Consider the following 25921-nt stretch of genomic DNA (forward strand, 5'->3'; position numbering starts at 1 on the left):
TGGAAAGGTAGTAAGGCTAGAAGCTTAGGAGCAGGCTTTAAGTTGTACTATCATGGGACTGACAAGAAAAAAATGGAGTGTGAGTTATCTTGAAGGAGGAGTTTGTTAGGAATGTTCTGGAGGTGAAAAGAATGTCAGATAGACTTATATGTATGAAACTGGAACTTGAACATGTGTTGCTCAATGCTGTTAGTGGCTATGCCCCGCAGGTGGAATGTGAGTTTGAGGAGAAGAAGTTCTGGAATGAGATAGATGGAGTGACGCAGAATATCCCCAGGGGTGAGAGAGTGATAAATTGGTGCAGACTTCAATGGGCATGATGGTGCAGGCAATGGAGGGGATGATGGGCAGATTTGGTATACAGGATAGGAACACATAGGGACAGGTGGTGGTAGATTTTACAAAAAGGACGGAAGTTGCTGTAGTGAACACATTTTTCCAGAAAAGACAGGAACATTGGGTAACTTGTAAGAGCAGGGGTAGGAGCACGCAAGTGGACTACACCTTGTATAGACGAGGTAACCTGAAAGAGATCAGTGACTGCAAAGTAGTTGTAGGTGAGAGTGTAGCCAGACAGCATGGGATGGTGGTTTGTAGGATGACTCTGGTGACAAGGAAGATCAAGAGGACAAAGGCAGAGCAGAGCAAGGCAGAGCAGAGGACAAAGTGGTGGCAGCTGAAAAGGGGGAGTGTTGTATAGTTTTCAGAGAGGGGTTGAGAAAGACTCTGGGTGGTCAGGGTGAGCTTCCAGATGATTAGACAACAAAAGCTAGTGTTATCAGGACACAGGCAGGAGAGTACTTGGTATATCATCTGGAAGGAAAGTAGATAAGGAGACTTGGTGGTGGAATGAGGAGATGCAGGATTATATACAGAGAAGGTGGTTAGCAAAGAAGATGTGGGACACTGAGAGGACTGATGAGAACAGACAGGAGTAAAGGGAGATACAACTTGAGGTAAAGATAGAGGTAGCAAAGGCAAAACAAAGGGCGTACGATGACCTGTATGCTTGGTTGGACAGTAAGGAGGGAGAGAGTGATCTATACAGATTGGCGAAACGGAGAGATGAAGTGTGCAGGATTGCGGAAACAAAAGCGGGATAAAGCTGATGAGCCATACAATGAAGTTATGGGAAATAGTAGTGGAAACTAGACAGAGAGCAGAAGTCAGCATTTGTGAACAGCAGTATGGCTTGAACGAGTACTGTGGATTCAGTATTTGCTTTGAGAATGCTAATAGAGAAGGACAGAGAAGGCCAGAGGGAGCTGCATTGTGCTTTTGTAGACCTTAAAAAACCTTTGACAGTGTGCCAAGAGAGGAGCTCTGGTATTGTATAAGGAAATCTGGAGTGGCAGAGAAGTATGTTAGACTGCTGCAGGACATGTATGCTAGCTGTGAGACAGTGGTGTGATGTGCTGTGGTACTGCCTTGAACAGAGAAGTTCAAGGTGAAGGTGGGACTCAATCAGGGATCAGCTCTGAGTCCCTTCTTGTTTGCAGTGGTGATGGACAGGCTGACAGATGAGGTTAGACAGGAATCTCCATGGACCATGATGTTTGCGGATGACATTGTGATCTGTAGTGAGAGCAGAAAACAGGTTGAGGAAAATCTAGAGAGTTGGGGGTTTGCGCTGGAAAGGAGAGGAATGAAAGTTAGTTGCAGTAAGACAGAATATATGTGTGTAAATGAGAGGAACTCAAGTGGAACGGTGAGGCTACAGGGAGTGGAGATCAAGAAGTTGGAGGATTCCAGGTACTTGGGGTCAACATTCCAGAGCATTGGAGAGTGTGGAAAAGAGGTGAAGAGACGGGTTCAAGCAGGTTGGAATGGGTGGAGAAAAGTGTCAGGGGTACTATGTGATAGAAGACTATCAGCCAGAATGAAAGGAAAGGTGTACAAGACAGTGATGAGACCAGCGATGCTGTATGGCCAAGAAACTATTACAATGATGAAAAGACAGCAGGCAGAACTAGAGGTCGCAGTGATGAAGATGCTAAAGTTCTCTTTGGGAGTGACCAGGATGGATAGGATTAGGAACGAGTCTATCAGAGGAACAGTAAGTTAGATGTTTTGGAGAGAAGGTCAGAGAAGCCAGACTGAGATGGTGCGGTCATGTACAGAGGAGGGATAGTGAATATATTGGTAGACGGATGCTGGAATTTGATCTGCCAGGCAGGAGGTCTCGAGGAGGACCAAAGAGAAAATTTATGGATGCCGTGAGAGAAGATATGAAGGTAGTTGCTGTGAGATAGGAGGATACAGAGAATAGGGTTAGATGGAGAATGTTGATTTGCTCTGGCGCCGTGAAGGGGAAAAGCTGAAAGGAGAGGAAGAAGAATTCAGTATATTATATATTAACTGTATATTCTTGGATGGCATATCCTTGTACTCCAAGCTCTGAAGTCAAATAATGGTAACAAATGTTGTGTGATTTATGGCTTAATATGAAAGAAAAATACAGTACATAATAGAGGATGTGATATACAGCTAATGAGTCTTGACAAATATAACGCATTTCTGAATATGCTTGCTTCTCTGTACTGTATGCAGGTTAAAGATGGTATAACCTCCACTTTGGGTCAGATGCGAGGTCGTCAGCTGGTGCCACCTTTTATTGATGTTTTGCCCCCCAGCCAGTACATCCCCAGGTGGGGGATTGGCTTCTCAGGGACGTCTCCCCTCCACTTGCTGCACCTGACCCTACTGGGGTGTTTGACCCCATCTGCTATCCTTCCTCCGTACCCACAACTTACTTTCTCCATGTCCTCTGCTAGCTCTTTGAAAGATCGCTGCAGCCTTGCCCCCATTGTTCCTGAAGTACGGAGTAGCTGGATCACTGACCGGCCTAAAAAGCCCCTGCACCCAACTCCTCCTCCTGCCTGCCCATTTGTCTGTCAGAGAGGTCAGCGGTGTACTCTCTCCTTGGGCTTCTTAATAAGCTGCTCTTACAGCAGGGGGATCTTCTCACCACCTGCCATGAACACTGTCCTATTGACCCTCACTCCTCTTTTGATTGAAGGCTCGGGGACTTGGCCGGCTTCATTTTCATTCTTGCCCATTGATTGAGCTCATCTAGGCGCTTGAGGAGTGTACCTTGCTGTATATGGGGCTGTCCATAGAATGCTCGTCAAGTATTTCATATAACTTCTCAGTGGGAAGCCTGTCCCCAGATGGTAGTCTCACGCCCCCCAACTACTTGTCTTGCTCTGTGAAGAATGTGAAGGCAGCCAAAAAGAGTATTGGTGAAATTGCGCAGCCAATTGCAATTCCAACTTCCAGTAGTTGCCATCCTGTTGTACAGCTTTCAAGGGCGAAGCACATGTAAAAGTTGCTTAATTACTTGGCTATGATGGTGCTGACAGCCGTTGGGACATGAAAAAATTCCAGTGCGAGGTCAATCAGTTTGTGTGGTACAGATCTGTACGCACGAGTCAAGTCCAGCCACACCACATGGAGGTCACTCCGCTCCCTTTTGGCTTGCTGGATCTGTTCCCTGGTCATGGCTCAGTGTCCAATACATCCCGAGAACCCTGGAATCCCTCCTTCTGGTAACTTGTGTCGATGTACCCATTGTTGTTCAAGAAGTTGGTCATTGTCCTTGCAAGAACTAAGAACAACTTCCCTTCCACTTTCAGTAATGCAATGCTTCTAAGCAATGTGAATTCTAATAATTTCATCTTCAAAAAATTGTAATAGAATGAGGTGTTTTTCTGAGGTCAGAGTGCTAACCACCACAGCCCCCACTCAAGCATCAATGGGTGTCTGAAAATATACATTTCTTAAAATATACTTATGTAGGTGAAGATGCAGGTCAGTGACAACTCAGCAATTATTAAATAATAGGAGGAAGAATTTGATTTATTACGTTTACTATTGACTAAATTATGACAGGGAAACACACATTTATATACAAGCATATTTGTTTATTGCACCCAGTTTTCTAACTGTACAGAAAACATTGTCATGTAAAACAATCAATTATCATTTTAACCTCCCTTCAAAACACATACACACACACAGTGTGTGAAAAAGCAATATTTGGACCTGCTTCACATGCCAAAACAGTATCATTACAATTCAAACACACGCAAAAACTCAGATGCGCAGCTATCATCGATCACACTCACGCATAATACACATGTACCTTGAAGTTTTGAAGGTGCACAAACATTTTTATGGCAATGATAGTGGGGAAGTTCATCATCTTTACCTCACACTGAAAAGATTATACTGCAGGTGAAATATCAATTGCATTAAGATTTATTGAAAACTTTATATCCCAATTTAGTGAATAATATATCAAACATAATCTTGCTGTGTGATTTTGTATGGATTTTTACCAATTTTGTCTGGAATACAATGTATGAGCGGGACTTCTATAGAAATATTTTCTTTAACTAGTAATTTGACACACATCTCACTTTTAACATACCAAGAATATATCATTTGAAACTTGCAGTGGGCCATGTGTATGTTTCCTGAATCACCATGCAAATCTTGCCTGATTATTAAAAATATATTTTGAAATATAAGCTCCAGTTTTAGGAAACTGGTTAGAGAGATAAGTTTGTGGTAGGGGAATTTCAATTTGACTCCCTAGGCCAGCAGATAAGAGAAGAAATACTGCAGGCAGCTCAATGCCCTGGTGGAGATGACCTTTGTCATCACTTTTTTGACCGAGCAACTTCCTGCTGTGAATTTGATCAGAGTGCAAACCCCCTGAAGAAATTGTGTTTTTGCTTGCTTTCTTAAAGTTGTCCTATCAAGCACAAATTCACTTCTCGAACTAAATGTCTTGACTTTGATGGATTGAAACCCGTTCTCCAGATAGCTGTACACATCCGCACCTGCACCCACGCCCACATCCACACCTGCACCCGCACCCACACACCAACAGAAGTAGCAATAATTTATAAAAAGTACCATCTAGTAAAAGCATGGTGTTTCACTGCATAGTGCTCAAAACACAAGTGCAAAAATTTACATAATGAGCCAAAGCATCAGTATTATTCTCTCTCTCGCTCATTCTCTCACTCGTTTGCTCTTTCACACACACATTTGCAATGAAAATGCTGAAAGAGTCATCTTTGTTAAATATTGCCTCTGTAGCTAAGAGTAAATAAATGGAACTAGAGAGCCTTGGGCAGAGCTAAACACATTAATTCCATGTGGAACATTAACAACCATTTTTGTTTGTTTTATCATTTGTCACCCCCCCCCCACAACAGATGTAACAAACACATTATGTAATCATTCCAGGCCAGCCTCTTTGAAGCATTTGCTATAATTTCTGTCAGAAATTATAATACAAGCAATTAATTTGTGACTTTACTAGAATACAGTGAATTTCAAACATAAGAAGCCACCACCAAATATGAACAAACATACGCATTGACTTGAATTTGAAACGTGAAGAGTTTGTGTTTTAATTTGCATTGTAAGACATGAGCATGATTACATTCATGTACTCCTTTATCCCAACGTAGCTGCAGGAGTTCATATGGCTGAGACTATCTACTGTAGACTGGTGGTCCTACCCTTGCTTGGTTGACCATTTTCCAGATAATCCGATCTATTAATGGATTAATGGATTTTTTTATTATGATTGGTGAGGACTTATAATTACTCCAAAACCATTTCATTTTATAATGTACAAGCTGCTCACTTACTGGAACATTATTTCCTTTTTTAATTTATTTTTTGTCAAGCTGAGTATCTCACCTCATTTTGATACAGGGATTTGTGTGTTCTTGTGACCTGTAGTGTCAGGGCCATTAGTCCCCGTCAAAGTGGCCCAAGGCAATAGTCAATAATATGAATTACTTACAGGTATCTTGAGGATCTACAACCCCAAGTAAAAAGTAACCTCAAGCTCAGATGACCTGTACATCCTCGTGGAGCCAAGGCTGCCTTCCCTGACTTAGTCTTGTGGTCAGGCCAGGGGAAACAACATGCACTGTGGAGCCACTGCCACTGCCACTGATTCACCATCTGCAGACTGAGGCATGATTCATTCGTAGGAGAAACCATATGGAAAGACCACTGGGTAAACTGAGAATTAAGGAAAGGGAAACAGGATGTGACCTAAGTTGTTGCAGTGGGGGGAGGAGACCTAGACTGGGGACATAACTGGGCATTTGGAAAAAAGGAATTTGAGGAATTTCTAAATCTGAGTGTCATGCGTGACAGAGGCAGAGCTGGCAAGCCTTTATCTATATCTCTGATTAAGATAACTGAGGTAGTCAATAAACTCCACAGTGGGGGCAAGGCATCAGGTGTTGATGTGATTTTTCTAGAGATGCTGATGGTATTGGACAAGGTTGGGCTTTCTTGGCTGGTGCACCTTTTCACCTCAGTTATAGGAAATACATGCATGGTGGACTTGGAGAGGGTATACAAATGCATCCCGTGAATTGTACTATGGAAGATGCTATAGAAGTTTGGGGTACTGGGGCTCTTGTTATCAGCCACCCAGGCTGTACATAATGCTGGGAGAACTGTGTCTGCATTCTTTGGACTAATTGCTTCCAGTGGTTGTAGTGCTCTGCTCCTCTTCACTGATTGTAGTTGTAATGAATGTGGGCAGAGTCTCTAGGGCAGTCAGGCAGTGAGAAGGGTGTGCAGTGCAGGGGCCTGTGGCTTGTGCCTCATCACCATATGACAAAGTCGGAGGGCATGGTTTTTCCCTCTGGAGGATTGCCCCATTTGGGTTGGAAAAGTACAAAAGGTCTCAGATACATGGTGCTAAAAAGTAGTGTCCTCTTCTAGGCTCCTGAGTTTAGTCCTTATCTAAGATGGCCCCATCTAGTCCTCATGTAAGATGAGGAATGCAAAAATCTAGAGGGTAGTTTATAATAGGGCCTCTGCTCTTTCGTATCAAAAAGAGGAGCTGGATCAGGCATCTATGTAGAATCCCTCTTGTGTGCCTCCCCTTGGAGGTCTTGTGGCCATGACCATCTGTCAGGAAGTTCCATGGTTGACCCTCAATGCGCGGGGACAGTACAACATATCCAGTCTGTCTGGGAACAACCAGCTGAGTCGTAGGAGTCAGTCTGCTACCAATGAAAAAAAAGCTGCTTGCATTTTTGTTTTAAATTTCTTACCTTAACATTAATTGTACATTAAACTGCTAACTTATAAATTTTTAATCTGCCTTGATCTACTTTATGTAGTTCTTTTGGGGTTTGATAGCAGGAAAATAGTTCCCCAAACCAAGCTAGTGCTCTGTGGAGATCTAAATTATGAAGAGTTACTTTTTTATTCCATCAGTACTGAAAGACAGAGACAAGTATTTTTTGGCACATTGAGCACCTCAAAAGAAACTCCTTACACTGGCATAATGAGAGGGATCTATAGAGCTGAAACCCATTTCATAAATGGCACTACATGAAAGAATTTTTTTTTTTTTTTCTGTTTTTTTTGTTCATGGTTATTGTTTTGTGTGTTTTTGTAGGTGGTAGTGCTTTTTTTATACAAATACAAAAAAATAAAGATTTTGGCAGGACAACCATATGATGAATATGTTTGTGCTCTACTTTCTATTTCTAAAATGGATAAAATTGCAAAAGCAATCATGAAGTAATAAAGAAGAAAAATCATTGGACTCCTTGAGGGCCTGATTCCACCAAAGGTTTTTTCAAAGCTGTTCTTCACAATCTAGCAAGGGACCTTTTAGTGTTAAGACTGGAAAGTTAGTATTGAGGGAAAATATTTGGCAAGTCGAGTTTGACACCTAGTTATCGTTTCAGTGTTATAAGTAGGATTTGTGGGGGGGTCATTTGAAGGCTGTTATTAGAAATAAAAAGGTTCTGCTTTCCCAAACTTTTTCTCTTTATTGTGGTTTCAGAAGAGGTAATCTGTGTCATTTTTTCATACTAGCATAATAATTAATATGGAAGTTCTTGTGTCATGACAGCTCAGTGTTTGGTGCAGGAAAGATTAACATTTTTCAACACCAAAAAACAAATAAAAATAACAATTTAACAGATATATTAGCTCTTGGAAAACATGCTTTAATAGATGCAGACCCTAAAATTGTTTCACCAGACAAACTTGAAATTTGGCATGAGTAATTTGATGTCTAGCTGCTTTTCTGAATCAGCACCCTTTTGATAGTATCAATGTTATACAAAGAAAAAATCCTCCAATCTCAGTTGATGATTCTAATCAACTTCTCTGGTTCTTCAAACCTAATGATCCCTCTTAATCTCTAGCCTACCAAACCTATGTGTACCAAACCTAACATGTTCTAATAGTTCACTACAAAACAGAATCTCACGAGTCAAATTTGAATTTTCAGTATCTTCTCAGTACATGACACCTACGTTTGGGCCTCTGGTAGGGGTCTCCCAGGCTCACATGGCACAGATGCTCCTACTAGCACAAGTCTATCTTTGCTGTTACACAGTAGAGCTTTGGTTGCTGTGGTGGCCACTGCTGGTGAGGAAGTGCTTCCACCTGTTATGGTGCCATTAAGGTTACGGTACTGCCGCTGCCGAGGTAACGAAGTCCTTCGTCGGGGGGCAGGCATAGCTGGTGTACCACGGAGGCACACTGAGGGAAAGCTGAGACCCACCAAACAACAGCCTGGACAAGATATTACCTCATCAGGCTCAGAAGGGCCTGGTGGATCTGAGAAGACCTGGGTTCCACTGTGACCATTAGCTGACCGCCCTCCAATCCCCTGCAGCTGCTGACCTATCACATGGGCTCTACTGTTGTTGTTGTCCAGGTGTGGCAGAGGAGGCAAGGAGGGGGGTCCATTGGAGATGGGAAGTCGCCAGCAATTGGTCCGTAGGGAGGAGGAGGATGTGAGAAATGGCCTGACGACTGTGGGCTGCAGGACTCCATCTCCTGGTTCTGGAGATTTTGTGCAGTCCATAGGTTCTGGAAGACCCTCCTCTTCCTCATCCAATCGTTCAAGAAATACCATCTCTAGTTCTACAGGAAGCCCCAAAGACTTTCCAGCCTTCTCCTCTTCCTTCACTGTGGCTTTCAACTGTTCTTCCTTTGCCCTGCTTTGCCCTTCCATGCCCTCAATATTCCCCACAATTTCATCCACCAACTCCCTGCCATGTGTAATCTCCTCCTCCGTTGTGTCACTAAGCAATGCCACAGTACGGTTGAGTTCTGGGGTACAGGGGAGTGACTGGCATCTTCTCGGTAGTGCCTGCACCCCTGCTGTTCCCCTGAGAGAGTGGGGGGAGGCACAAGGGTCACTGAGTGCTGGGAGGGTAAAGGTAAGGGAGATGACTGACTTGCTGGGTGTGTCTAGAAGTTTACATCTGCCCCCATTCAAGTCCTGTCTAAGAGAGAAGGGATTGACTCGAACAGGTGTGCCCAGCAGCGCTTGTGTCTGAGTTACAGGGGGCAACATATCTGACTGACTCCTTGCCAAACCCTGACGCTGCTGGCGGTCGCTGAGGTGGCAGGGAGAGGAGTGACATCGGTATGGGCTGCTCTCCACCATCATTGGCTCTGGAAATAGATGAGATGGCAGAGGGGCTGTGTTAAGCAAGTGTCACATTTCTTATCTTTGAACAGAACAACTAGAGAAAAAAAAAATACAAACTCATTTTAAAGGTCACTTTTCAAAATTAATATTTCAGAATATCTATTGAGTGATTTTAAAAAGCATGTTGCATACACAACAAAAACACAGTGGGAAAAAAAGTAGTTGATCTCCAGCACAAAGAGGATTTTTATTCCAATTTTAGAATGATACACATGCCAGAATATAAATATATAAAACTATGATAAGCAGATGGCCACTTAATTTCTTAATCTTAATTTAATCAGTTACTTGCAAACTGGGTAAATGGTCTGCTTTAATTATTTTTTAAATCTAACCAACCTCAAGATATAATGTCTGGACTTCTGTATGAGTTTTAAAAGCTCAAGATTGGGTACATTGTTTGAGTAAAAATGTTCAACTTGCACATCATGCACAAAATTGTTTTACTTGGGACTAAATTGTTGATTTTGCATTCAAAATGTAGTTTACTGCATGTACATTAACTGACTCAATATCATACTGAATCACATTGCATGTTTTGGTTGTGATGAAAACTGGAACATTTGTCAGAAGAATTGTGTGATGAACATCTGCAATGTAACTTAATCCATTTACAACACGCTTTATTTTACATCCTTGTACCGAGTGTAATGGGCTTGTCCCTCTCTTCCTCTCTTTCCATGCCCTCGAGTGTGAAGACAATGTCAGAGAAGGAAGGACGCCTCTCTGCATTCATCTGTGAACAATACACAACAGCAACAAAATTTAAGAATGCAGTATGCTAACATGATGACACATTGGCTTAGAGAGACGTAAGCATCTATGATGTTGCCATATATCATTGAAACTGACATTGCAGACATTTCACCAATGAGAAACTTGAGGCTGATGGTCAGTTTGTCTTTGTACATGTTACTTACATTACAGCAGGTAACTGCCAGGCTTAAGAATGCAGGTGGACAGTCACCAACCATATTCTCAAATGCCTCCACATCTAGACCAAAGTCCTACACACACACACACACACACACACACACACACACACACACACACACACACACACACAGACAAACTTGTTTTTTCCTTGGAAAAAAACATACTTGTTGCATTTGCTTAAGGAATTTTTAAAAAATAATAATTTCCCGGCAAATAACTGATGAGCACAACAAAAAAGACCAAATAAAGCCATTCCCCTCTTCTTTCCCTTCCAATATTTTCTTCCTCTATTGAACCTATCCCTAAAGCATATCCCTACCTCTGTTCTGGGCAAGAAATCAGGATCCGCTTCAATCCGAGCAATTATTTCACACAGAATGATGCCATATGCGAACACATCCACCTAAGGAGAGGACAGAATGTCAAGAGATTTTTTTTAAACATTTATATAATATGTTAAAGGATGTCAACTTATAGATGTGGAAAATCTCTTCTCAGATAATAAAATTAATGCTTATCATATTGGCCTATGTGAGTAATGAGAGGTGAAGTAAAATGCAGTTAAATGCGGTTTTCATCTAACATTTCAAACTTTTCAGAAATCACAGAAATAACCTTTAAGCTAGTAAGAGAGTAAAACATTGTAAATCTGTTCAGTATCAATGAATATTATTTCCTCCTTTAGTAAGTACGTATTTTGAATACATGATCAATTCCACTTGTAAGACTAAAGTATACAAGAAAGTACTGGTTACATATGAGTATATCCAATTCTGAGAAATACCAATATGCAAAATGCTTGCAGTTGTTGGGAAGAGTTATCCATGTTGAAAAAATACAGTGTGTACTCTTACATCAAAATCCTCTATATCAGCAGCGGCGGTTTCATGCCATAATTCTATATTTAAGATGACTGTGATTTCTCTTGGCAAAGGTTACCAAGTCCCTTGAATTACCACACTGGATATGTCCTTAGAACGTTTGTGAAAAAGTGTAAAGCAGGTTTACCTTCTCATCATACAGCTCTCCTCTCAGAACTTCAGGTGCCATCCAGTAGGGGGAGCCTACGATGGCCAGAGGCTGTCTCTCTACACTATCACTGCAGAGACATTATTCCATGAGGGCGGCTATGTTTAACTAAGCTTAAATAGGAACGTCTCAAAAGTGTCTTAATATTTGAAAATGGAATAACAAAGACTGTCTCCACAAACCTGTGATTAGGGATCTTCTCTGCCAAACCAAAGTCACCCACCACAGCTGTGAACATGCCATTCTCACATCTGACGAGACAGTTCTGCACAGAAAAACAGCAAGGTCAGACTAATTTATGAGCACTTTAAAGTGCTGATAACAAAGAGCATGCATGAAGTTGTAATACAAACTTACATTTTCCATTTTTGATATCTTTTTCATCTAATATTTTCTATTATTTTATCATTTCAAAACCAAATAAATATAGAGGTTGGCAGGGAATCCTTTGAAGTTTTTAAGAAAGTATGAACATAATATCACCTAAAACCATGCGGGAATATCCTTAAGCCCAGTAAAAACGCCTCCAAAGACAAGAGATTAACAAATTAAAAATCAGATTATTGATCCCAGAAGGAACGACCGGTAATCAAATTACTTGTTGACTTCCTGAAGAAAAACAACCCGATCGACACATCGATCCAGAAAGCAGGCATCTCAGGCTTCTCCGGATGTGTGGAGCGTGCTGATGTCATCTGGAATAAGATCCAGGTTGCCAAGAAAGAGGGAACAGATCTTCATGTGATGTTCCTGGATCTCAAGAACGCCTTTGGCTCAGTCCCTCACAAACTCCTATGGACAGCCTTCGACTACTTCAGCCTCCCACCAGCTCTTACAACCCTTGTCAAGGCCTACTTCCAGGACATTCAGCTCTGTGAGACAACAGCAGAGTACACATCTCTAGCTGTCATGGCCGGCTGCACCATCTCACCACAATACTCACCACGACCAAGGCTTGTACAGTACGGCCCTTAGGAGAGCTCCAAGAAAACATCAAGCTGGCTCGCATGAAGATCAATCCGTTCAACTCCAGAAGCATTTCCACTGTCAAGGGGAAGCTGTTGGACCACCTCTACATTGGCAAGGAACCCATTCCAACTGTCTGAGAAGCCTGTGAAGAGCCTAGGTCGTTGGTATAATGCCTCCCTCAAGGATAAAGAGCAAATAGAGCAGCTCAGGAAGGAGGTTGCCAGCGGCCTGGAGAACATAGACAGAACCCTGCTTCTGGGCAAGCTGAAGCTCTGGTGCATGCAGTACGAACTACTCCCAAGCCTCCTGTGGTCACTAACCCTCTATAAAGTCCCGCTCTCAAAGGTCTCTCCAGAAAAGCTGGAGAGACTGGTCAACTCATATGCAAGGAAGTGGCTTGGCCTTCCCAGGAGCCTCAGCAGTATTGGCTCAGTAGCAAAGGGATAAGAATAAGAATAAGAATAAGAATAAGAATAAGAATAAGAATAAGAATAAGAATAAGAATAAGAATAAGAATAAGAATAAGAATAAGAATAAGAACAACTTTATTTATCCCGAAGAAAATTGTTGATGCTCCACCCGCCCATTTCCAGTCTGGCGAAGGAGTACAAGTGCGCCAAAGTCAGATTGGAGATGATGCTAGTGGACTCAAGCAACCCATTTGTGGCCCAAGCACCCCCCATCCTGGCAACTGGGAGGACCCCGCTGGCTACAACTTAACAGGCAAAGGCAGCACTAAGACACAGGGACATTGTGGGCCGAGCTCAGGAGGGGAGGAGTGGTCTTGGGCTCGGGACCAGTACACAAGCCAGAAGCAAGGCCAATCCAGCCCAGAGATGCAAGCTGATGGTCCAGGAAGTTCAGCGGGAAGAGTAAGCAGGAAGGCGCGCATAAGCTGTGTCACAGGCAAAGCATCAGTGGAAGAAGCTGAGATATGCTGAACTCGCCGCAGATGCTCAGTAACAAGGCTGGAAAGCAAAGGTACATCCAGTGGAAGTAGGCTGCAGAGGTTTCATAGGCACTTCAACATCTAGGCTACTCAGGGAGATGGGAATACGAGGAAACGCCCACAGACAGGCAGTCAAGGAGCTCTCCAGGGGTACTGAGAAGGGGAGCCAGTGGCTGTTGATGAAGAGAAAGGATCCAACTTGGGCCTTTAAGTGAGCCGATGACATCTAGGGAGTGCACCTTGGACGCTGGGGTTCACTGCTGAACCTTCTGGAGGTGCCGTGGGCCAATCAGCGAAACATCCATGAAGGAGGGCGCCCACGTGCAACCCGAAGGAAGCCATCGCTCACTTGAACCCCACAGAGTCTCATCAGTGCCTTAAGTATGCTTTTATCGAGGGATATCAACACCTAGTCCTACACAACAGATCTTTAATATAAACATTCTATCATCTAATAATAGACAGGAAATGTGGTAAAATCAGTAGAGCATCTCCAATGAAGGAATTACCTAAAAATCTCCCCAAAAAATTACAAGAAACGCAGTAAATTTAAAGACATTGGAAAAAACAGCACAGTGAATAGATGCGTAAGCCTGAGTGTATAGTGAGTTAGTTAGTCAGACGTCTCTGGCAGTAACTTTGGAGGGCGTAACTTGAACTGTTCAAGATTCTGTCTGTGTCTAGTCAGAGTACATAATTATGCTATTGTTATATTTGGTTCAAACCAAAGGGATTTTCTGCATTCTTCTTCTTCTTCTTCTTCTTCTTTTGGCTTTTCCCGTTAGGGGTCGCCACAGCGAGTCAACTTTCTCCATCTAACCCTATTCTCTGTATCTTCCTCTCTCACACCAGCTACCTTCATATCCTCTCTCACTACGTCCATAAATCTTCTCTTTGGTCTTCCTCGAGACCTCTTGCCTGGTAGCTCCAATTCCAGCATCCGTCTACCAATATATTCACTATCTCTTCTCTGTACATGACCGAACCATCTCAGTCTGGCTTTTCTGACCTTCTCTCCAAAACATCGAACATGTGCCGTCCCTCTGATAGATTCATTCCTGATCCTATCCATCCTGGTCACTCCCAAAGAGAACCTCAACATCTTCATCTCTGCAACCTCTAGTTCTGCCTGCTGTCTTTTGGTCATTGTAACAGTTTCTAGTCCAAACATCATCGCTGGTCTCACCACTGTCTTGTACACCTTTCCTTTTATTCTGGCCGACAGTCTTCTATCACATAGTACCCCTGACATTTTTCTCCACCCATTCCAACCTGCTGTGTCTTCCTGTGAAAATAAGCATGCCCTTTCGAATATCATGGAAAACTTTTTTTTTCTTAATTAGACTGCTTTGCTTTTACTATTTGGAAACTGGTACTGTTGTTCGCAAACAACTGGATGTGTTGCAATGTCAAAGTGAAACCATGAAGCCAGATTAGAACTGGATTTGAATTTCTTCACTTGAAGACTTTTCATCCGTCATCCGAGAGGCTTCTTCAGTTCTAAAGACCTGTGGGGAGTTTCCAAATATACTGTAGCTGCCATGATTTTGGGTGGGTCTAGGTTATGGTGGCTTGTAATGTAAATATAAGTGTTAATGGGCAGAAACTAGGTCTAAGGCAGGGGTCGGGAACCTTTTTTACTGGGAGAGCCATAAAAGCCATAGCACAGATCCAAATGCAAATTCCTCTGTCCACACAGCCCGGAGTGCGCGTTAATCATCGTCTTTTTTTTCTTTTCGCCATCTTTTCAATTATGAGGGTTGACGTGGATAAACTAGTTGGCTATCTGATAGCCATACGCCATCACCGGAAGAGCCATATATGGCTCGCGAACCATAGGTTCCCAACCGCTGGTCTAAGGGGTTGTTATGCTAATGGGGGTGTCGTTGGTTGGGACAAAAGGGCAACATTTCTGGGATTACCTGTTTGAGACCCCCCCCCCCTCCTCTGTTCAGAGATTTTTTTTTTTCTGTTATGACAACGATTGCGTCTTTGACTCCTCTCTTGAACGATCTGTCTTCTATGGCCAAAATACAGACATTTCTGTCTTCAAACGAATGGCGCTTGTCCTTCAGGAGTAGGTGGACTGCAGAGTCCTGTGCTAAAGTGGTGGCTCTCTTGTGTAGGGACATCCGTTTGTGCAGAGGTTGTTTAGTCTCTACAATGTAGAAGTCAACACAATCCTCAGAGCAAAGAACAGCATACAACACATTCTCTATTTTCTACTTGGGTGATATGTCCTTGGGGTGCACCAGTTTTTGTGTCAGGATGTTGGGGGTTTAAAATGTACTAGTATACAGTGTTTGTTGGAATGCAGCCACAGGGCGGCACTGGCCTATGTCTCTCCAAGTCTGCCTTGGGGGGGCACGGAGCAGTGTCTCTGTGGGCCGGTCCCAAGCCCGGATAAATGCAGAGGGTTGCGTCAGGAAGGGCATCCCGCGTAAAACTTTTGCCAAAACCAAACATGCGAGTCAACCATAACTATATCATACCAGATCGGTCGTGGACCGGGTTAACAACGACCGCCACTGGTACTGATGACCTACCGGGGTACCAGTAGAAATTGGGCTACTGTGGGTCGAAGAACAAGAACAACAAGAAGAGGAGGAGTGTGTGTTCGGAAGCAGAGAGAGAGGAGAAAGGAAAGAGACTGGGACTGAAAGTAGGGACTCTGAATATCGGGACTATGACAGGAAAAGGTAGAGTTGGTCGACATGATGCAGAGAAGGAAGGTGGATATACTGTGTGTCCAGGAGACCAGTTGGAAAGATAGTAAGGCTAGAAGCTTAGGACCAGGCTTTAAGTTGTACTTTTATGGTACTGACAAGAAGAGAAATGGAGTAGGAGTTATCTTGAAGGAGGAGTTTGTTAGGAATGTCCTAGAGGTGAAAAGAATGTCAGATAGACTTATGGGTCTGAAACTGGAAATTGAAGGTGTGATGCTCAATGTTGTTAGCGGCTATGCCCCGTAGGTGGGATGTGAAGCTGAAGAGAAGGAGAAGTTCTGGAATGAGTTGAAGTGATGCAGAATATTCCCAGAAATGAGAGGGTGGTAATTGGTGCAGACTTCAATGGACATGTTGGTGAAGGCAATAGAGGGGATGAAGAAGTGATGGGCAGATTTGGTATCCAGGATAGGAATGCCGAGGGACAGATGGTGGTAGATTCTGCAAAAAGGATGGAAATGGCTGTAGTGAACACCTTTTTCCAGAAAAAACAGGAACATAGGGTAACTTATAAGAGCGGAGGTAGGAGCATGCAGGTAGACTACATCTTGTATAGACGAGGTAACCTGAAAGAGATCAGTGACTGCAAAGTAGTTGTAGGTGAGAGTGTAGCCAGACAGCATAGGATGGTGGTTTGTAGAATGACTCTGGTAACAAGGAAGATGAAGAGGAAAAAGGCAGAGCAGAGGACAAAATGGTGGCAGCTGAAAAGGGAGGAGTGTTGCATGGTTTTCAGGGAGGAGTTGAGAAAGGCTCTGGGTGGTCAGGGTGAGCTTCCAGATGATTGGACAACAACAGCTAGTGTTATCAGGGAGACAGGTAGAAGAGTACTTGGTGTTTCATCTGGAAGGAAAGTAGATAAGGAGACTTGGTGGTGGAATGAGGAAGTGCAGGAGTATATACAGAGAAAGCGGTTAGCGAAGAAGAAGTGGGATACTGAGAGGACTGAAGAGAACAGACAGGAGTTCAGGGAGATGCGGCGAAAGGTAAAGATAGAGGTAGCAAAGGCAAAACAAAGGGCTTATGATGACTTGTATGCTCGGTTGGATAGTAAGGAGGGTGACAATGATCTATACAGGTTGGCGAAACAGAGAGATAAAGATGGAAAGGATGTACAAAAGGTCCGGGTGATAAAGGACAGAGAGGGAAATGTATTGACAGATGCTAGAAGAGTGATGAGAAGATGGAAAGAGTACTTTGAAGAGCTGATGAATGTGGAAAATGAAAGAGAGGCAAGGGTAGAAGAGGGGACTATTGTAGACCACAAAGTAGCACAAATGAGTAAAAGTGAACTAAGGAAGGCATTGAAGAGGATGAAGAGTGGAAAAGCAGTTGGCCCTGATGATATACCTGTGGAGGTGTTGAAGTGTCTAGGAGAGGCAGCGGTAGATTTTCTGACTAGATTATTCAACAGGATCTTAGAGAGTGAGAAGATGCCTGAAGAATGGAGACAAAGTGTGATGGTACCTATTTTTAAGAATAAAGGGGATGTGCAGAATTGTGGCAACTATAGAGGGATAAAGTTGATGAGCCATACAATGAAGTTATGGGAAAGAGTAGTGGAAACTAGACTGAGAGCAGAAGTCAGCATTTGTGAACAGCAGTATGGCTTTATGCCTTGAAAGAGTACTACGGATGCAGTATTTGCGTTGAGAATGCTAATAGAAAAGTACAGAGAAGGCAAGAGGGAGCTGCATTGTGTTTTTGTAGACCTAGAAAAGGCATATGACAGGGTGGCAAGAGAGGAGCTCTGGTATTGTATGAGGAAGTCTGGAGTGGCAGAAAAGTATGTTAGACTGGTGCAGGACATGTATGCTAGCTGTGAGACACTGGTACGGTGTGCTGTAGGGGTAACCGAGAACTTCAAGGTGGAGGTGGGACTCCATCAGGGATCAGCTCTGAGCCCCTTCTTGTTCGCAATGGTGATGGATAGGCTGACAGATGAGGTTAGACAGGAATCCCCATGGACCATGATGTTTGCGGATGACATTGTGATCTGTAGTTAGAGCAGACAACAGGTAGAGGAAAATCTAGAGAGCTGGAGGTATGCTCTGGAAAGGAGGGGAATTAAAGAGGAATGAAAAGCTCACCTTGTTAATCTTCGGGAGTTCATAAATGTAAAGCATGGTTTCTTCTGGGTATAGTCGACAATAAAGTGTTTTTTCTAAGGCCGCATCCTTTTCTAGATGCTGTAGACAGCTGACCATTTTCTTCTTGTGTGCGTTGGTCGGGTCCATTTCAGGGTTTCATACATTGTTGTCTCCAAGGAGTTTGTCCATCTTTGTCTGGCAATCCTTTTTATCCAGAACTACTGTACATCTAACTTTGTCACCTAGAAGGATGTTGATGCTCTCACACTCCTGGGCTGAGGAGAGTCTTGTCTTCACATCAGGTGTCAGATTGGACAGGGGTGGTTTGGCACTGGAGAGTGGTGCTGAGACCTTGAGTCGGATTGCTGGACAGATGGCCCAACACAGGAGAGCTACCAATGAAGGACAAGGGTCATTCCTATGAAGACAGCAATGTCCGTATTTTGGCCAGCGCAGACAGATCGTTCGAGAGAGAAGTCAAAGAAGCCATCTTTGTCATAAAAGAAAAACCATCACTGAACAGAAGAGGGTGTCTAAGACACAACCTTTCACAAAAGAATAATTCCATACTGGGATGAATACCAAGACAGATTGCACACACAGACCAGGCCCATCAGCACTTGTCAAACAACCAGGAAAGATTCACCACCAGAATCACCCCTTGGTAGCTTTCACATGAGCCTCAGCTCATGTAATCCAACAGGTTTTACTTCTTTGTTTAGCTTTACCTTTTCACACTCCAGTCTAGGTAACCTCCTAGACCTAGTTTCTGCTGATCAACACTTACACTTACATTACAACCCACAATAACATAGACCCGCTCAAAACCTTGGCAGTATTATTCGGAAACTCCCCACAGGTCATTAGAAATGAAGAAGTCTCTCGGATGAGGGGTGAAACGTCTTCAAGTGAAGAAATTCAAGTCCAGTTGCCACAACAAGAAGATTTTGACAGGAGTTCACCATGACCTGGAAGAATCTCTACACACATTTCTGGGTTTTACATTTCTTAAAAGTTCAAGTTTAAGTTTTAATTTTTACATCTTGATAATTACCATTGAACCTTACATCTTACTGAAAGATGTACTGTATTACAGTAAAAAATGTTATCAATGTCAAAGGGATAAAAATCAGTAGAGGTTAAGACTATATAACATTTTCTACTGTATCACAACATTTACACACCAGGTGATCGAGTGGTAATAGAAAATCACACAACATATTGTAAGATATTTTGTAGAAATGTGTGACCTCAATGAGTCCATCTGCTTTTAAGACAACGTATCAAGAAAACACAGTGAGAATGAGTGAAAAAATTATAATAAAAATATGCTTATAAAGCAAGATCTTTGCGTACATGCTCAAAAGCAATGGATCTTCAGCAATTACACTGCAACTGCACACAAAACAAATGCCAGAAACTTACCATTAAGGCTATGTTTTTTACTTTCATTGAATCTTACAGACTGAAATCATCGCCAGATTCATTTGTATATTAGGGTTATACAAGATACTAAAGAACTAAAGAAATATCAGAAACTGGATGTTCTCACATAGCCATATTGATGTTTATCATCCTCTTTTTAGTCCCCCTCTGCTCCCACAGATTTCACTTTGAGGCTAGTAGTATTCCCTCTAACTTACTGAATCATAATGCAATGCAAAAAATTAACAATAAAAGAAACCTCCAGAAATGTGCCAATGGGTCAAACTAGGGCCACTGGATTATGACAGACCAAAAATGTTGGTTCAACATTTAGAGCATAAATATTAACAGGATTACTCATAAATTTGAGGATATAATTTGAATTTTATCATTTGTATAGTTTGAATATAATACAATGAGTCACAACTTTTAAAACACTCAAAACAAGGTGTAACGGTCATTTGTCATAACATGTCACAAGGTTGGCTTGAGTGTGCTGTACCTTGGAGGTGAGGTCCCTGTGGAATATGCCCTTGTTATGTAAGTACTTCAGGCCTCTAGCGATGTCCAGAGAAAGATCAATCCTCACGCCCCACGACAGGTACAGATCACTGTCTAGCAGTTGCTCCAAGTTACCACCATTTATATACTAAAGACAAAGAGTGGGACACATTTCATTCATTTCCGATAGTGCGTACCTACGTGAGTATTCTCTGAGTTGAAGATTTCTACCACCCATTTAAAAATACGCAGTAGATTAAATTGAAGATTAAACTGCCAGAAGGAGGGAATGCATAGATAAGTGGTTGTAGGTGGTTGTACATGTGGCACTGTATTTGCCTGGCAACTAGTTCAGGGTAGAACGTGTATGTTCTCTCTTTTATTTGGTTTTGCTTATGTGTTGGAAATGGTCCTTCAACCCAGTGTTTGCTCTCATTGGATACTGTGTACTCCTTCTTCTTCTTCTTCTTCTTCTTCTTTCGGCTTTTCCCGTCAGGGGTCGCAACAGTGGATACTGTGTACTAATCAACCTAAAATTTGCACAAGCAGCAAGAGGCTTAAACACTACTGTAACTTGTATCAGTTCTGACCAGTGAACAGGAACATTCATAAAATCTGACTGAGTTTAATCTTTGAGGGCCCCTTTGAATGTTTGCCTGCTTACTTACTAGTCAAAAATCAAAACCGTTTCAGACTACACTTACAAGATACTGCAATTCAACTGCAATTGGAACAAGAGTTTAAAAAAAAAAATTATAAAAGCCCCAATTGCCTGAAATTAAATTCAGATATGTTGTCGATAGATATCTGTTCAATTTTGAATGACTATAATGTGAAAAAAAGGAAGTTGACTGCATTTGTCTGGTTTTCTGTTGCTTTAGCATCTGCACTTCACTAATGTGATTAAAGATGTACTTTTCGTTGCATTCTGCTTTCATGTTATGTCTTTTTGAAATATTTAACGGTTTCAAATATTCCTAGGGTTGTGTGCTTCTGCATCCTTGGCTTGGACACCCTTGTTTGAGCATTCCATCCATACCTTGGTTTGAATACAGGTAAATTATCAAATAAAAAACAATGCATCTTCTGTTTAGTCAATAAATCCAACTGTTGAGTCAAGATCACTGGTTGCTACACTGTCTTGGTAAATTACGCATGATATGTGTAATTGAATCTAAAGAAGACATGCAGCACATGTATCATGCATGTGATGAAACAATAGCTGTTTATCACACTTGCAATGTGATAGTGGTTTGTTTGATGTATATTGTACTGGGAAGAGGCAGAAGCAAAAAAAATGATTATTCAATTAATTAATACTTAATAACAAACAACAAATAAACAGCCAAGGAAAAAGTGAAGCTATTATTGAAAGCTATGTAGCCTTGTAAACTTTCAAAAAATGTCTCATAGGATCAGATGGGATTCAACAAAAAATGTTTCAATCAGAAAACAAACATTTAAGAAATAATAGGAATATGATTTGAGAAAAAAAAAAACAATTAAATGAACTCCTAAAAAGGTGGAAACAAATTTCACAAAACCTCAATACATTATGGTAGAGATGAGTGACGGCTTTACCTCAGTCAGAGCATGGAGCTGACCCTCATGGACACACACCCCCAGGAACCTGAAACATGTTAAATTGTTCTATTTATATTATTATGAAGAAAATTCTACAAAGTGCAGGTGCAAGTCACAAGCTTTGAACATCTGAATAAGAAGCGTGAGGCAGATGAAAAAATTTGTAGCATTTATAATATATGCATAACATACAGATTTCTTTTTGATTTTGGGAGTCAAAAACCAACAAAGCCTGAGTAAATAGTTGATCAGTTAAGATGAGATAATACTTTATTGATCCCCATAGGGGAAATTTGGGTGTCGCAGCATCATAGGGCAGAGGACAGGTAACAAAAAAAATTAAACAACAACAACAATAAATATTAATAGAAACATTAAAAAGGACAGACAACAACAGTGGGAGGATGAAAATAGATAAACTGCTATGCGCGGACAGGAGTAAAGTGACGTGAGTGAGTGATATGCAATGTGTTGTAATAAAAGCATTTAGGTAGACATAAAGACTATTTGAAATATACCTGAACAAATTACCTACCGGAGGATGTTGGGATGGCAGAGCCTGTTCATGAGCTGCACTTCTCGTAGCATATTAGCTTTGTTACATGCCAATGTGTTCATCTTTAATGCCATCACCTGACCTGTGATCCGATGCTGCACCTGGAAAAGGACAGGAACAACTGATATGGATTCATGACCAAACATGGACTAAAAGGGTGGTGTGGGGCTGTTTTAGGACTCTCGAAATGTTGTTGAACAACACACTGAACCCTTAACTGCGCCCCTGTCGATGTTCAATAGCTGCCTTCTGCTCACATTTAATCCATGATGAGCTAAATGCAGTGGTCAAATTTCACTGATGTTGTTGTCTGTGTATAATGAAAATACACTGAAAATTTGACAATGAAATTAATAGTAATTTATCTTTTATTAATTCCTGTGGGGAAATTCGTTCTCTGCGATCAACTCATCACCAGCAGCAAGGGAGCAGTTAGGGGTTCAGTTTCTTGCTCAACAACACAATAGGAGGAGCTGGGAATTGAAACGCAAATGTTAGGTTCCAAAGACAATTGCTCTACCTCATGCGCCACGTGGCCCCCAAAATGCATGTCTTTCTTGAAACAAACTTTAGCTTGACATGGAATCTAGTGTAGGTTAGGTCTACGTAAGCTAACTGTGGCAAGAATAATTTTTTCAGAGCATCAAATTGAATTCTTCAAATACCATTAAATGTCAAGACACAGTCAATGTTTCAGAAGAAAAAAAAAAAAAAAAAAAAACAGAAATAACCTTGAAAACTTGTGAGGAAAAAAAAGATTTTACTTTTTTTAAACTTGGATATCAAGCATGTAAAAACCTACTGGTAATTTTCCTTCCATCCATCCATTATCTTCCATTATCCTACACTTAGGTTCGCAGGATGCTGGAACCTATCACAGTTGCTGCTGGGTAAGAGGCAGGGTACTCCATGGACCATTCATCCATTGTCTGCTTATCCTAGAGTTAGGGTCATGGGGGATGCTGGAGCCTATCCATGCAGTCACTGGACAGGAGGCGGGGTACACCGTGGACCAGTTGCCAGTCAATTACAGGGCCACATATTGAAACAAACAACAATTCACTCTCTCATTCACACATCTGGGCAATTTTTCAGATTTGTTCCAAATAACCTCCTGCATGTTTGCAGACTGGGCGAGGACCTGGAGGGAACCCATACAGGCACGGGGGAGAACATGCACACTACACACAGAGAGGTCCCCTATGGGAAGGGAACAACGGGCCTTCATGCTGTTATGTGGAAATGCTAAATGTTGCACCGCTGTGCTGCCCTATTAGTAATCTTATTATTTATATATATATATATATTTTTTTTTTTATTTTTTTATTTTTTTTTTTTTTGTGTGTGTGATAATTTTTTGTACTTAAACACTTGTTGAGGACTCAGGAGACAATTTAACTATATATCAATATATAAATGGAAAAAAAGTATTTTCTGAGCTACCTATTGTTCACACTTACACTTGACAATTGACCAAACCAAAAGATTGACGCACACAAGGCAGTATCCGCAACAAGTGTTCCGCAATGTTTCTGTCACGGCTGTCAGAGTTCCTTCCATTAGTCCCACATTGCCAGCTGCCCCTGGAACTGATACTGGACAGAGTCTTTTGCCTGTTCCCAAGAATTGTTCTCCCGCTACTGACTGTCCCTGTCTGTGTGTAGTTGTTATTGTTGCACTTGGGTCCATACCCCACCTGTCACAGTTGGTCAAGGACACTTTGATACTGTTTAAAAGACCAATTATCTGAATATTTATTAGCCAACTGTAAATTGTGTTTAAGTTATCCAGCAAATGAATACATATATCTTAATAATACATAAAAAAATGCACAAAGACAAATTTTGTGGACAAATAAGATTAAATAAATACATTTTGATAAATTAGAATGGGATACCAAAGAGCCCAAATTTCACTCCCTAAGCCAGTTCCTGATAACCTTAGTTTTATTTTTCCAACAGCATTACATGATACAATTGTATGACTATATTGGAAAAAATCTACACACAAAAATATGTTTTGAATATGTTCTTTGTTTTGCAATGCAAAATTGCAATGAAACACACACACCATGAAATATGAAATACACACACAAACGCACCATTTATGCAAAGTGTGCAAGTGTGTGACTGTTAAGCATGTGTTTTCACTAAACTAAGATTTAGTAAGGTGCGATCCTGTAGCCTGCACTGCAATGTTACAGCAGAAGTGGAGCATGCCTGTAGTCATGTGTTGCTCTTAGGTCACTGGCAGGTAATTTGTGCTGAGAGTTCAGACGGCGCCTGGATCTGCAAGTACATGTACCTGTGTTTGTGTGTCTCTTTGCATACGTGAGCATGCATGTGGGTCTGTATTAATAGCGTGGAACTAATAGGCTTTCTGGATTTCCCATCACCCCTCCTTATCTGTACAAATCCACCGAGTCATTTGCCTTTACTGGCCTTTCCTTAGGCCAGACAGGAGGTACGCACACACAGCCAAGTTAATGGAAAAACAGAAAGTGCTCCTTTTAGAATTTACAAATTTAGCCATTAAGTCTATAATTAATAGAAGTACACATTTTACATTGAAAAAAAGACAATACATGCAGTAGAAATTACATATATTCTCAGAGACACAGAGAACTATGGGTTCAACCTGGAAGGCAAGAACCTCACCTAGTTTGACATTATAATCTAGCCCAGGGGTTGGCAACCCGCGGCTCTTTGATCCATCTGATGCGGCTCCCTGTGGCTTTTGAAAATAATCGAGTAATTAATTAAAATGTATTTTATTTAGTTCATTCATTTTTAAAATGTGATTTTAAATTTGAAGATTATAGCGATGTGTTAAAAAAAAATTATCACTCTTAATAAATGACTGCACGCAACAGTAAAATGATGACAGCGTACTGAGGATAACAGAGAGAGAACAGCATGTTTGGTTTGCTGCCGGTGGATTATTTAAGTTTGCCTTTTTTTCATAAATACAAGATGGTTTCAAATAGACATTGAGTATTTTTCTTAAAAGTAACCTTTACCATTAAGTTTTTTGCATGCAGAAATGTAATTTCATTTTCCCTGCAGCTGTTCATTGCAACACATTTTGTTTATACATTCAAAGTGTTTATTGTCACATGCACAGTGTAGAAATGTGTTTCCCTATACAGTGAAATTCCTATTTTGCTGTCCACAGTGCATTTAGATACATAGCATAAAGAAAAAAATATAGATAACATTCTATGCTGATTTAATTCATTTTAAATTTCAAAAGGATTGTGTGGCTCCCAGTCCTCTTTACTGTGGGGAAACGGCTCCAAATGGCTCTTCGAGTGGTGAAGGTTGCCAACCCCTGATGTAGCCGATGGACTGTACAGCAGACACTTCCTTTGACACTCTAAAAACTGCATTTCTGGAAAAGAATCGTCACTCTGAACCTATAATATGTAGTGTTTAGGATCTGAATAACCATTTTCCAACAAAAATAAATAAATAATGTAAAATTTCCACAAAGCATTATAATAAGATAATTATTAGAAGGCAAATTTAAGTGCCCCCCTCAGAGGTTCAAGTTTTAAGGTACTGATACATTGAAATTAACCAATTTGCACTGCATCAAATTAATCCAAGGTCACCTTACAAAAAGTTAAAAAAAAAAAAAAGT

The 25921-nt window shown here is 41.5% G+C and overlaps 1 protein-coding gene across 1 annotated transcript in view; it reads right to left on the bottom strand.

Moving 5' to 3' along the window:
- Positions 1–3933: 3933 nt before the first annotated feature.
- The window catches only part of LOC147217009 (dual specificity testis-specific protein kinase 2-like), a 30666-nt gene continuing 8678 nt past the window's right edge, over positions 3934–25921 (bottom strand). Inside the window, exons 3-11 of the mRNA XM_086177004.1 lie at positions 22259–22380; positions 21721–21769; positions 20141–20287; positions 11662–11744; positions 11459–11549; positions 10770–10853; positions 10435–10521; positions 10157–10250; positions 3934–9477 (exon numbers count right to left, since the gene is read on the bottom strand). Coding sequence (XP_086033130.1) covers positions 8321–9477; positions 10157–10250; positions 10435–10521; positions 10770–10853; positions 11459–11549; positions 11662–11744; positions 20141–20287; positions 21721–21769; positions 22259–22380 — 1914 coding nt within the window. The 3' untranslated portion in view covers positions 3934–8320. The remainder of the gene's footprint in view (positions 9478–10156; positions 10251–10434; positions 10522–10769; positions 10854–11458; positions 11550–11661; positions 11745–20140; positions 20288–21720; positions 21770–22258; positions 22381–25921) is intronic.

Source organism: Fistularia commersonii, chromosome 29, assembly GCF_037954325.1.
Source record: "Fistularia commersonii isolate RoL2024-O1a breed Wild chromosome 29, RoL_Fcom_v1.0, whole genome shotgun sequence".
In the NCBI taxonomy this organism is placed as follows: domain Eukaryota; kingdom Metazoa; phylum Chordata; class Actinopteri; order Syngnathiformes; family Fistulariidae; genus Fistularia; species Fistularia commersonii.